The following is a 13,320-nucleotide window of genomic DNA, read 5'->3' on the forward strand; positions in this document are numbered from 1 at the left end:
GCGACATATATTTCGTGGATTACTTCCACGAGCATATTGAAATAATTTCCCGGATGATTTCGCATAAGACCGCGCTGGTTTATACATCTTGAATCATCTCTTTTTATTAGCGTTCAAGCAACAATTATACATATATAATTACACTTAAAATGGATGATAATAATTCCAACAATAAATAAAATCTCCGAGCTCTCCTCGGATTCTATCCTAATCTCCGAAACTGATCTAATGTCCATTTCTACCAATATATGTAGATTAATCTCGGCTTAACTCGCTTTTATCTTTTTCTAGTTCTCAAAGGTAAACCAAGATCGGTATTCATAGTCAGATCTTATATTCAAGACCGTCTTGAATTTATCTAAAGATGATCTTAAGACGATCTTGAATACAAGATCTGACTAGGAATACCAGCCCAAGATTAAAATTAATCCACGTTGGTAGAAACAGATATAGAATCGGTCATCTGTTTGCGTAACTCACAATCAGTGAGAGATACTTGAATCGAGGTACGAATCGATCACAAATAAAGACGTACGGATCATTTTCACAGGCGTGTTCGTCGGCGCGATAAGTTGCATATCGGATTTGAGTCTCCCGTACATAAACATTCAGCTTTTCAGAGGAATCTCCGTGAATTAACAATCCAGACTCGCGCTCGTGTGCGGAGGAGAGAGCGTCACGGGCGTCATCGACGAGAGCGATCGTTCGATCGTTTGTATCGCCGGGGCGTGTTGCTTGAGCAACATATGCCGCAAGGATTGCGCCTCCTCCCGCAAGGTCACTATCTGCGCCTTCAGGATCGCGTTTTCGTGCTCTAGCATCGTCGCCCTCAGCGCGATCTGCAAGAAGAGACAAAGAGATGCACGAACGCACGAAACTCGTCGAACTTGTTACAGCGCGTTGTCGAATTCCCTTTACCTCGTTCGCTAAATTGAACGTTAAGGCCCGTATTCTGAAACCCCTTTTACTAGTTTAAAAAATTTGAGAAACAACAAAATCTTAAAGAATTAAAACATCAGCTTACTTGTAGAATATTACAAAAATTAACAAAAGTGTTCCAATTCTAACATTTTCATGTTGATTTTTATAACACTTTGTAAATTTACATAGAATTTCTTAGATTCTGGCAGTTATATTATAGTTTTTTTTGTAGAATTTTGTAGAATTATTTCCGGCAGGGTATTGATACAATATTAGACCAATATTACTAAATAGACATATTGGCTAAATAAGAGAAGGCGTCCATCTTACAATATTGGATCAATATTGGGAACACTAGATTTACATTATTTCCCAATATTGCGCTACTAGGGGGGTTCAGAATACGGGCCTAAGAAAATAAGATCCTTCTTTTTTGTCAAGAGAACCGAGATATTGTGACGCGATTGCGCCGGTTGAATTAATCGCGGTTCGGTCGAGGCCGCGCGGCCCCGAGATCGATCCGCGCGTCCTTACGTGGTCCTCCCTGATCTTGCGGGCGTCCCGCGACTTCTTCGCCGCCTGGTTATTCCGTTTACGTCTCTCGTAGTATTTCTCGTCCTTCTGCTCGTCCGGGATCGGTTTCTTCTCGCTTCTGGGTCTTCTGTGTAGAGCAGTTATGCCATTTGTAGGGACGAAGTGGTGGCGGTTCATAGCACCTGTTTCAGCCACGCATAAAATAATAATAAAATATAAAAACGCATCATTACCGCTTATTATCGCGAGGCGCGACGAGAAAAGACGTACGGCACGATTTGTACGGAAGAAAAAAAAATAATGCCCCGGGTGAGGATCGAACTCACGACCTTAAGATTATGAGACTTACGCGCTGCCTACTGCGCTACCGAGGCGGTTGACTGGCATGCTATTAATCAATGGATAAATAGAAAACCCCTTTATGCAAATGACTATCGGAGGACCGTACAAAGGGTGGATCGGACGTTAAACCGTTAAAAAAAAGACCGGCTTACCTGCGGAGGAAGTTGAGAAGGATTGCGGCACGCTCAGGGATTGTATCAGGGGTGGCATCGCCGCTAGAAAGGGTGGCTGAAGCAGAGTCCCCGGGAGCGAGAGCGTCGCCGACAGGGAGGAGGACGTTAACGGCGAGGACCGGGAATCCGCCGGCACGGAACTCGATGACAAAATATCCGGCTCGACGAAGCTGTAGTCCCGAGACGGGTACGCCTCGTACCTGCACAGATCTGCTAACAAAAACGGCAATTTTATCGATTTTGTTCCAACGGACCCGCGCATTCGATCGATTGTGTTCTCGGTTATTTCGTATCGCTAAGTTTAAGGGGAGAAAAAAATCAAATGGCTGGGCGGTCAGGTTTATAGGGTTTAGAGACGTTTCCACCGACCGCCCCTGTGGCCTAATGGATAAGGCATCGGTCTCCTAAACCGGGGATTGTGGGTTCGAGTCCCACCAGGGGTACATTAATAATTTTTTTTTTATACTTGATGTATATTATAAATAATATATCGTAAACCGTATGTGGAAAAGGCAAGGTGGAAATAACATTTTAGACAACGAGAGATTTTCATTGCGTAAAATTAATTGACGAATGAAATTAATTTTAACGTAATAAGTAATCAAGGATTCAAATTTGATTCGATCACAGCTGCCCACATTTGTTAATTTATCGGTCAATGCAGGAAGTTTATTGCGAAATATATTGCCTCAGCCAGGGTTTGAATTATTAATAAGTAATATTAATTACATTACGCGTTAAAACTAATTTCAATAAATCAATGAAACGTTGCGTTACACAGGAAAGGATATATCATATTTGCAGTTGCATGTATTGAAATTAATTCTGACGCGTAATTTAATTTATATCATTTATCATATAAAAATTAATTTCAATACACGCAACGAGAAACATGATATACCCGTTTCCCGTATAACGCAACGTTCCATTAATTTCTTGTCTAATATTTCCAACTTTCTATACAAATTAGCTCTTACATTAGGCGATAAAGCTGCAGCGAACACTCGCTTCTTTCCCTCCTTCGTTTCCGCGATTAATTAGCCGCGCATGTGAAGCGCAGCGTTTGTTCGCTCGCTTGATCGATGCAAGATTTATTTGACACTTGGATACTTTGCCGGTGCGGAGTTGGAACTTTTACCCCGTACGGCCACGTGTGCACGCTACCGACGATGAAATATCGGGGTCCGAAATGTCGTGATGCTAATGCCAACGACCATGCAGCGTCGCTGGGCTCGTTGGCTCGTGCGAAACCGTGCAAGCGTCCGCGCGAATTGCTCCGCGGCTATTAGGCCGGGTCGTAAAATTCGGATTCGTTAACCGGAGTTGCAATTTTCGGGAAGAAAACACCGGCGTAATGGCGATGCCGCGAATAAGACGGCCGTTCGTAACGAGGACGCGCGCTCGCAAAAATCAAATTGACTTAACGAGGGAAACGACTCCGTTTCTCAACATCTATTTTAATACGTTTACACAAGTAACAAATAATGTTGCAGCCTGCAGCGCAAACTGTGCGGGACTCAAAGTGTACACTTGAAATTGTAGGGATAATCGTTATATAATTATTTCTAACTTTTTACATTTTCAGAATAAATTGCTCAACTCGCCCGAATCGCGAATTTGTCACTCGAAGAAACCGCTTAAATTTAATATAACATTTTATATATTTAATATAACATTTTACATTTAATATATATTCCAATGGTCATGAGTATCGGTGGAAAAATATAAAAAATAAAATTTGTTGAAAAAAAAACCTCCACCGTGACAATGCTTACGCATTGCCGTGACCAGGATTCGAACCTGGGTTACTACGGCCACAACGTAGGGTCCTAACCACTAGACGATCACGGCTACTGGAGGATTCGAGAATGAGTTGGAAAGTGTCCAAGATTAATCTATATATCGGTCAACTTGCTCACTTGTGCATAACGAGGACCAGTTTAAGCGACAAATAAAGGACATCGCACGATATATCGAAAATATCTCTGTATCGTAAAGTATTAATGCAAAAATACGAAGCACAGCTAAAAAGAAGGAAAGTATATCGCGTGAAAAGGAAAACGTGTAGTGATACGTATACAGCACGAATAATTGTGAAATCTCTGTTAATGTTTTGTAAGATAAATTGGGGCAAAAAAGACACTCGCGCGCTAGCAAAGGTGAAATTTTACGCAAGACATTTTGTTTATATCGAACAGAATAAAAGAATAGCGCACGAGAAGAAATTTTTTATATATAATCGTACAAAATATGTCCATATGCTTTCTTTCTCCGATTGTATAATCTCCACTCGTATATGTAAGAAAAATAGTAAAAACATTTTTTGAATAATTAGAAAAATCACTTTTACATTTTTTTTTTCACAAAGGATAAAACTGCCGCAAACACCACATTTTTGTAAACCAAAAAAAAAGCGAAAATTATTCTTTCTAATGATTTAAAAACTTTTATTATTTTTCCTGTACACGCACAGATTACGCAAGACAAAGAAAAATGTATGTGAACATAATTTGTATAGGATTCTATGTATATGAAAACTGTTTCCCCGGTACGTTGCATCTACGCACCCGAGTTCGGAGCGAAGAGGCTGTAACTCCGCAGGAGATGCAGCGCCGAGAATGCGCCGGAGACCGGATTTCCGGTGCACAACGTCCTCGCATGGGAGTGCGAACTCATTTCTCGAAAGGTAATTTCTCAATGCGCGAGGTCAAGGTGAATTTTACGCATCTCTTCGATCCTTGAACGATGAGCCCTTAATTAGAAAAGAACAGGCGTCATTGTGACGCAGACACCCTAGCAGCACAGTGCAATGGCTAAACATTGGCTCAATATTGGTCCAATGTTGGTTATATTAGAAATGTATTGGCCGATATTGCCCAACGTAAAGCCAATATTGGCCGTGGAATAAATGTAAATATTGCACGACAACAATTATATAATATTAGATTTATATCGGATGTGCATTGGCCAATATTTACCAACGTAATAAGAATATTAGTCTAATATTGTATCAATATTAGACCAATATTGCTAAATAGACACATTGGCTAAATAAGAGAAGGCACTTATCTTACAATATTGGGAATACTAGATTTACATTATTTTGCAGTATTGTGCCAACATATTGTGCTACTAGGGTGCATAAATGCACGATCTTTGAAATCAGCCCAAACCTCGAGAGTCGCTTCAGGCATAATTTGCGCCGCAGCTGCCGGCGACAATCGCATCTCTCGTGAGATCGGAAGGTTCCGTTCGACGCACCATACTCGATCACGACGACGAAATCTCGTCTCGGCAACATGTACTCCGTTTGTCCGTTTTATGATGTACGTCACTATTTATACGCGTAATTTACGTACAGAAATCCACGAAGCTGTATGAGGACATTAAACACAGTCGAAATAAGTAAAGGATTTTTAGTTCGATATTTCATACATCATCGACGAACTCCTCGTTGACGCAAAATCTCTCCGGCAACGATTTTGCGTTATGGCCTGACTTTTTCCTTCACTATTCACACATAGACAAGACACAGTCTTTCGTACACATGATCGAGGTCGTTTGTGGGATCTGAAACTCGACGTTCTGTACTTTTTTATACTTTTCCGCATCCGACGTTCGCTCGTCGCGTCCCTCGATCGAAACAATATTAAAATAGAAATAAGACTTCTTGTTAATTTAACTAATTATATTGCCAGTCGAATCAACAAGAAGTTTTATTTCTATTTTATTCATCACTGGTGACTTTAAATATACTTCTCTACAATATTGTAATATTAAGAAGTACTCGGAGTCGTTCGAAGGTTCAATCGCGCGGCGATCCGAGCTTCCTCACGAGCGAGTCTCGATATTGCCCGTAATGAACCTTCTGCGGCGGTCGAACTAGCAATTCGCTCCGACTATCGGACACTCGTCTCATCAAGCGCGATAACGCGCCGCGTCACGTCACGTGTTGCAGCATCGCGATCACGAAGTACACACGGGGGAGGGGGAAGGAGGGAATTTACTGGAATCGAACGCCCCGCCCCCGAGTGCATGCGCATTGTCGTGCCGTCGGGTGATTCGTCGCCGCCGTCATCGCGGTCGCCGCCCGTTGGTCAGAGCGAAATGCGGGCGCGGACCAGCCCGACCAATCGCGACACGCCGATACGCTCCCCTTTTCTCCCCGCCCCCACTCTTTCGCCTTTTATCACTGTATCGCGAGATCTGCAATCCGCGGCACATAATAGGTCACGTGAGTACGATTGTGCGAAAGGACGCGCGTAGATAACCAGCGACAAGAGCTCCATATAATGTTCTCGTGCTCTTCAATACTAATGGATATTAATGCGTTACTATTTATTTCCCTGGCGCGTCATTACCTCCGGCAACGTTGCGAGGAGATCGCGAGAGCCGACCGAGCCTCTCTAATTAACGAATTAAAATACGCCTCGCGTTAAACACATCTTATTCGAATTTCGAGCGAAATGATATTTATTTTCAGCCTGGCTGAGGTACTATTTTTCGCAATAAGAATTGTAATTTTTAGTACGGGGGAGGGGGTGGGGGTTACCGTAATAAATGCTATGTATAGCATTTTAAGATAATTTAGAAAAATCGCTGTGCGATTTTATAACACGTGAATTCACCGACGACAATGGGTTTGTTTTCTGTTCCTGCACTGGTGAACTAGTGCAGTAAGCTAGAATGAGAAAAAATATGCTTGTCTTACTCCAATTTATTGCACTAGTTCACTAGTGTAGGAACAGAAAACAAGCCTAATGATTCCACCTAACGAAAAACCTGTGGTTGTCAGTTTGTAACGGTACGAAGAACAGGATGGAATAAATACGGTATACGGATTCACATGATAATCCTCCGCCGGGTCCTAAAGGCGTTTACACTTGTAATTGATTGATATTAATTTCGTATTAAATCGCAATTACGCGATTGCACGTAAATTCGCGTAATTCGAGCGAACGAGTGGAAAAGTTCTCCCTTCTCTCGGAATAATTCGCCGGGGAAACTGTAGAATTCATTTCACATGTAGAACTGTTATATTCAAAATTGATTCTGTATACCGGCTACAAATTTAGCCCGTAATGAAGGCGCGCTATAGCGCGATATAAAATATTCATTGTCGCGAAAGAATAACGACCAGCGCCGCAATTTCAGGTAACCGGAGAGATTCTGATCTTCCAATCATTATGCTTGTATTATCTGCGATTCGTGTGGTTCATCGCTCGACGGTACACGTCGCGGCCCCGCGATGACTGATCGCCGACGCTTATCGTCCATACACATCTTACACGGCCTCGATCTGTAATTCTTATGACATGCATAATTTTTAAAGTCATTCGTCATTTATTCCTCATCGCGTACGCACACTTCGTCGCATTTAATACGGAAGAAAGGAAGAGAGAGAGAATAACGTAACATACGTTTGTTGTAGTCCCTTACGGAAATGTAACAACTGGAAACGAAGGAAACACTGAATAATTACTACAGTTCAGTAATTGAATTATTTATAGAAATTACTGATGTACAGTAATTTTCTAGTCATTATTTCGCTTACATTTCTACAAGGGGTCCCACGTGTGAGTTTTTTTTTAAGAGAGAAAAAGGGACGGGTAGCAGTAAAATAAAAATAAAAAGAAAAGGGGAGAAAAGGAATACTAGTATAATTACTGATTGCAAGTGCTGCACGCGTTGACCGACGATAAAGCTCTGGGAATTGCGAGCGCAGAGTTTATAAAGAGAGAAACTGCAAAGTGTGGTAGGGAAAAAAACTCTCCCTGTGAATCACTCGGAAGTAACTTGGACTTGAAAAATATGTGGAAAAATCACGAGAGATCGCGCGAGGTCGAACCGCGCGCGGCAAGTTTGATCGAATCGGTAACAGAAATTCCGGAAACTTTGGCGCGGGCGCGAGTTAACGCGATTCTTCGGCCGCTCTATTTTCAGAGAAATTACGATCTTCTTCCCTCGTCCTTCTGGGAGACCTCGGGCGGCGATGCAGGTGCGAGTCTTACACATGCGAGGCGGAGAGGCGCGTTACACGTTACACACGCGCGCCTCGCAATAGACCCCGGCCACGTAGCCGCCCGTAACGTAGTACAGTAGCTACACATTGCCTTCTAATGTTGCCTCTGGGACAGTCAGCACCTGACACTTTCACGTTACCTACGTACGAATGTTTAATGCGCCGCCGGTAATTATTATGAAGTAAATTAGCCGGCGGCGCGTGCTAGATCGCTGCCCCTCCTCCCCTCCGAGCGATCTCTCCGCCCTCCCCCATCACCATTCTGCTCGTTCTCATTAATGTTGCAGCTCCGCCCGTCCTGTAATTATCCTCTAGCCCGCGATTAACGGTCAAGAGATCGATTACTTTCGCCTCGCGATCGTGTCTCCGCATCCTTCGACCTTCGCGATTCGCAATTCCACGCGCTGGATAACTGATCGAGACAAGAGCTTAAGGCCCGATCGCACCAACGTCGCGTAACTTTCGCCTTTGCTCAATCCGCTTTTCTCTTTCTTGAGGGCCCGGTTTTTCATTTTCTGCTTAACTGTTGACCAGAGATTAGTCGATTCCCTGTCTCTTCTTAGATAATAACGTAGAGAAAGATGGAGAGTTGACAGAAAATGAAAAACCGTGCCTTAGAAACCTTACACTTTCGTCAATCGCCCCGAAAGAGAAAATCAAAATTTCTTCAAAGGGGTATTTCACTGCCTAAAAGTGCGTATGGGCACGTATAAAAAAATGTCCCTTATTTTGAGCTGAAAAACAACATATTCGACACTCATCAAAATCGGTGTGTCCCCACTTGGGTAGGTAGGTTTACTTGCGAGTCAAGCTAAAATTAAAGTTACGTGACGTTGGTACAACCGGACGTAAAATGTCTCGAAGTGGCATGAAGAGCGCCTTTCTTTTGGACGTATTCTAGGCTCTCGCTAGGTCAAATCACTGTTTTTTAATTCGTACTGCATGGTGTAACGGGCGTACTCAAATGGAAGTCGTGCTAATCGCAACGGTGAGGATCGGCGAGCGACTCAGTCAGTCGCGCACCTGCATGACGTTGGCGCGACAATGTCGTAGACCCGCATAAATTCAACTCCACGGAGCCGGGCGCACGCACGCACGGGCGGGTTAAATAACGTCATTTAGTATCGTAATATCTAATTTACTGCGGAAGGGAGCGACGAGCCTCAGGTGGACGCGGGCGGGGAGGAGGGAAGGGCGAGGCGGGGGATCACCGGCGGCCACGTGGTCGTGATCCCACGGCGCCGCAATTACAGGCGCCTTCGAAACAATCGTGTGTCCCTCTCATGTGCTCGCTGCGTTGAGAAATTAAACGCACGTTCGAGTAACGTCGCTCTTCCACCGTCGCTTCTGTGTATACATGAAATCCTTTGTACGAGACGCGATTTATCATGGAATCTAAATTCTCCCTTGCCCGGACACCCCGCGAGATCTTTCTCCCCTTGGGCGTCTGATCGACTCTTCTTCGTCAGGATTGACGGACCGAGAGGTGTTCGCATTTGTTGATTGCCTTCTGTACATTTTTATAAAATCCACCCTCGCCGAGGGAGAGATCGATCGAGGACATTAACGTTATGAGCGCGCGCTTCTTGTCGCCCGTCTAGCTCGGATGTGCTCGTTTATACCATTATGTGGCTGGATTTACGCCGATAACGGGCCGCGCTTCCGCGCTTACTCCTTGCTCGCGATCGGACCTGGTCGTGCGAACCCGAACACCTGTCGACGACCACCGGGTAACGTGACATCACGTCACGTGATGAGCCGGCGAACTGGCGGACGCACCCCCGAGCCCACCCCCGGCGGCCCCGGCGGTAATCGGTCTAATCGACGTCCTTCCCCGGAGGCTCGCGACGTACGCGCGGACGTATCCTTTGTACATGCATCGAGAATTCCAGCGATTTTTCACTTCGCCCAGGTCGTTCGCCCCTACTTAACGTTCGCCGCACTCTCTTCTTCCTGGAACATTAATTTATAATCGTGAAAGACTGTACACGTGTGACACGCAGCGCATCCTACTTATTTTTCATGTTACGCTTCCACGTTGGTACTTGGTGTCAAACGCCTTTACGCGAGGTATCGCCCGCGGGCTGTTGTTAGCGCCCCGCATCACAGCGCTGTGGAGGGTTTACAGGCGTTTTCGCACGCAAAAATGCGCTCCGTTTCGCCGCGCGAGACGTAAGGGGGCCGCTTCTCACGCAGCGCGAACGTCGTACACGATCGTCGTCGTACACCTCAGCAACACAGGACAGGGCGGTATCCAAGGTGGTCGCGTGTCTGGCCCCTTAGTCCCGTTTCGCCGTCATCCCACCCCGCCCCTCCTTGCACCTGCGGGGCGCAGGGATTCTCCTTTCACCCTCGCACGAAGTCACGTATCGTGACGCCCGTTGTTTCACAACTTGGGCAAAGTTATCTCATCAAGTCGTCACGAGGACGCTCCCCCACCCTCCTACCTTCTTTCCCGCCTTTAGCCCTCCTCCTCCTCCTTCTCCTCCACCAAGTCCTGATTAAACTTTTCTTATACTTTTGCGGCTTCGGCGGGTATTTATAATCTCGCGCTCGCTCCGCGCCCACTCAGAGCCGCAGAATCGTTATCAGGACTTGGCTAATTAGCGGTGTTTCGGCGGGGAAAATTCATCAAAGTATACCACGGCTTTCGCTTAATTCCTTTATAACTCGGCGTTTAATTCTCGAAACGTTATTGGGTCGATGAAAGTTTCGCGAAAGGATTATCCGTTTATCCGAGAGGCTCGTGAGTATCTATTTAAGCTCAAGATCGTAAAATATAAGCGATTAAAAATTGACGGAAAATAATCGCGACGCGAGACATATCTTGACATCGAGTTGACGCGAGGATTCGCGCGGGTAGACTTCAATGCCCGCGCTCGACGTGCCAGGCGTGTTACGTACCGATGAAAGAAGCGACTCGTCGAGCCAGATCAAAGCTGGACCTCCGCGACATTTCGAGAAACCGCCAATTTCCGAAACAGCACCCGGGCGATCGATGATTAAGGGCAGGTCGCTCTCTAAAAGTCAATCAGTGGATTATCACTGAAAACAGTGAATGGTCACTGACTTACAATTGTAAGTAGAGAAAAGTCTCCTTCTGTTAAATTAATAGGAATCATCAGTTGATTCCACCATGAATTTATTGCCCATGAAGTAAAATCTCTTCAGCACCGACTAACTTTTAACTGTATAACTGTAAATCAGTGACTATTCACTGTTTTCAGTGATAATCCACCGATTGACTTTTAACTATATAACTGTAAATCAGTGACTATTTACCGTTTTCAGTGATAATCCACTGATTGATCTTTAGAGAGAGCGATAGATCGCGATTGAGAAGAGTCGGCTGGCGAACGAGAGAGCTAACGCGCTTCGGGCGTCGGCTGCAGCTACAAGAGGGGCACCGGGGGGAGGGGGGCTTAATCATTTAGACTGTTTGCCCCCGTTGGAGCGCGCCAGGCCCACCTACAGCCCCTCGGTTCCCAGGCCGCCGGCAAATTGCGGCTTACCGCGCCGGCACCGGTATTCTTATCCTGCCGCGCACTCGTCCAGGTAATTCTTGGCGAGCCCGGGCTTAACGTCGTTCTTATCGGAAACGGCGCGAAACAACGGCGCGGGATCGCTCACACCCACGGCTGGCGTCGTCCCCTCGAGCGAGGAAAAAGTGGAGCGTGGTGCCGGCCCGAGCCCGATTCGCCGGGTCTCGCCTCTTCTCCCGATTCCACCCGCTCGCGTAATCTCATTTTTACCGCGAGCCGTTTCCCGAGGCACTGATAGGCAGACTTTATTGCGAGAAAAATGAAGGGGGTGCAATTTGTAAATGTTCCTGCGATATAAATATTATCAAATATGCATATGTATAATGTGTGTACGCGGGTTCTATGTAACATCCCGGCAAACACGATGACGTTACTTGTCGTCATTTTGATAAATAATGTCAGCTTGTTTGCTGGAATCGCATTACGAATTGAAATCGGTGGTCGCAGAATGGATGCAGGTCCGATTCATGGAATCCGTAAATTCAGATCGGCATTCATAGTCAGATCTTATATTCAAGACAGTCTTAGGATCATCTTTAGATACTCCATAGTGAGTGAAATGTCGACCATATGCCCGTATCAGACTACGGATTGTGATTGAGATTAGATTGAAATTAGAGTAAAAGTCACGAAACTTTAGATTAGTAAACTTTACTCTGATTGGCCATATTTCAATCTAATCTCAATCTCAATCCGTAGTCTGACATGGGCTATACAGCATCTTTAGATAAATTCAAGGCGGTCTTGAATATCAGATCTGACTATGAATACCGGCCTAAATACTCTGATTCGCCTTCTTCCTAGTTCTACATTATACGGAATACAATCGCGATGATTTCTACGAGATCGAGAAATCATAAAAGACAACATTATTTGTAGCAGCATCGATTCATGATGAAACGTCATCTCTTTCGCTCTCCAGTTATCTCACGCTCTTTCGGTTCTCCGCGAGGATCCTCCGCGAGGTACGTCAACACAGGCAAATCGACGGGAACTATGAATGAGATCCTTTTACTGTTGTCCCAAGGCAGAGAGGGGGAGATTGCGATTATTCTGAAACAAAAAATAACAGCGATGGCGTGTACAATTTTATTATTATCGGATCCATATCGCGTCGACGTGCCTATCGCCTATTGCGCTGCGTGTCTTTCGCGGAACGGCGATTTTACACCGGCAATTTGTACACACAAACGCGAGTACCTGGCCTCGACTCGAAGCCGAGGAAGCCGAACGCGGCGTATCGCGGTACACCGACGACGCGCAAAAGCACTTCCGCGTGCGGCAGCGCAGTCACGTTCGCCGACTGTACCCGCTCTATTAATATTTCACGCATGCACTCCGTCCCGACCGCCCATGCCAGGTCGGCCGCTCCTCCTACTTTTTTCTCTCTACACACCTATTCACGCCCGTTGACCGTAGGCACCTTCCCGTCGCGTTATTTCGATTGCGAATCGATACCGGGACCGCGAGTCCGCTTTATTGAAATTCTTCCGCGTTAACGCGCCAGCTGCGCACCGGTTACACGCGGAATCGTGGGTCTCAATTGGCGTAAAGTTCTTAATTTCAACATACGCAGTTTACAAATTCAAATGTTATCGGCACTTAATTATATATCATACGATACGTAGAGGAAAATCCTCTATTATGAGCTAGTAGGTTTTCAACGTCCACATTCAATCACAAATCTTTTTTCGCGACGATTACACGACCTGGCAATCAATTTTCCCACTAAACAGATTTCACTCCAAGGTCGATGTCTTCTGAAATTCAGACTCGCGCGATCCTC

The 13,320-nt window shown here is 45.3% G+C and overlaps 1 protein-coding gene and 3 non-coding genes across 7 annotated transcripts; 1 reads left to right on the top strand and 3 right to left on the bottom strand.

Moving 5' to 3' along the window:
* Window positions 1-78: 78 nt before the first annotated feature.
* LOC105566424 (cell death specification protein 2) lies at window positions 79-12,577 on the bottom strand. 4 transcript variants are annotated; one of them, XM_012020421.1, is made up of 6 exons: window positions 5,758-6,010; window positions 5,144-5,540; window positions 4,538-4,707; window positions 1,950-2,180; window positions 1,456-1,637; window positions 79-839 (listed from the first exon to the last, which is right to left on the bottom strand). In XM_012020421.1, the coding sequence occupies exons 3-6, from the start codon at window positions 4,644-4,646 to the stop codon at window positions 636-638; spliced, it is 726 nt and encodes a 241-aa protein (XP_011875811.1). In that variant the 5' UTR covers window positions 4,647-4,707; window positions 5,144-5,540; window positions 5,758-6,010; the 3' UTR covers window positions 79-635. The 4 variants fall into 4 exon arrangements, with proteins under 4 accessions (XP_011875811.1, XP_011875809.1, XP_011875810.1 ...); XM_012020419.1 differs by having other exon boundaries at window positions 4,538-4,722; window positions 5,758-6,009; XM_012020420.1 differs by having other exon boundaries at window positions 4,538-4,722; window positions 5,735-6,009.
* Trnam-cau lies at window positions 1,757-1,829 on the bottom strand. The gene has a single exon. It is a non-coding gene; the product is annotated as a tRNA-Met (tRNA).
* Trnar-ccu lies at window positions 2,341-2,413 on the top strand. Its single transcript has one exon. It is a non-coding gene; the product is annotated as a tRNA-Arg (tRNA).
* Trnah-gug lies at window positions 3,750-3,821 on the bottom strand. The gene has a single exon. It is a non-coding gene; the product is annotated as a tRNA-His (tRNA).
* Window positions 12,578-13,320: the final 743 nt, after the last annotated feature.

The sequence above is a fragment of the Vollenhovia emeryi genome, unplaced genomic scaffold (assembly GCF_000949405.1).
Source record: "Vollenhovia emeryi isolate VEMERY1.0 unplaced genomic scaffold, V.emery_V1.0 DF939145.1, whole genome shotgun sequence".
Classification (NCBI taxonomy): domain Eukaryota; kingdom Metazoa; phylum Arthropoda; class Insecta; order Hymenoptera; family Formicidae; genus Vollenhovia; species Vollenhovia emeryi.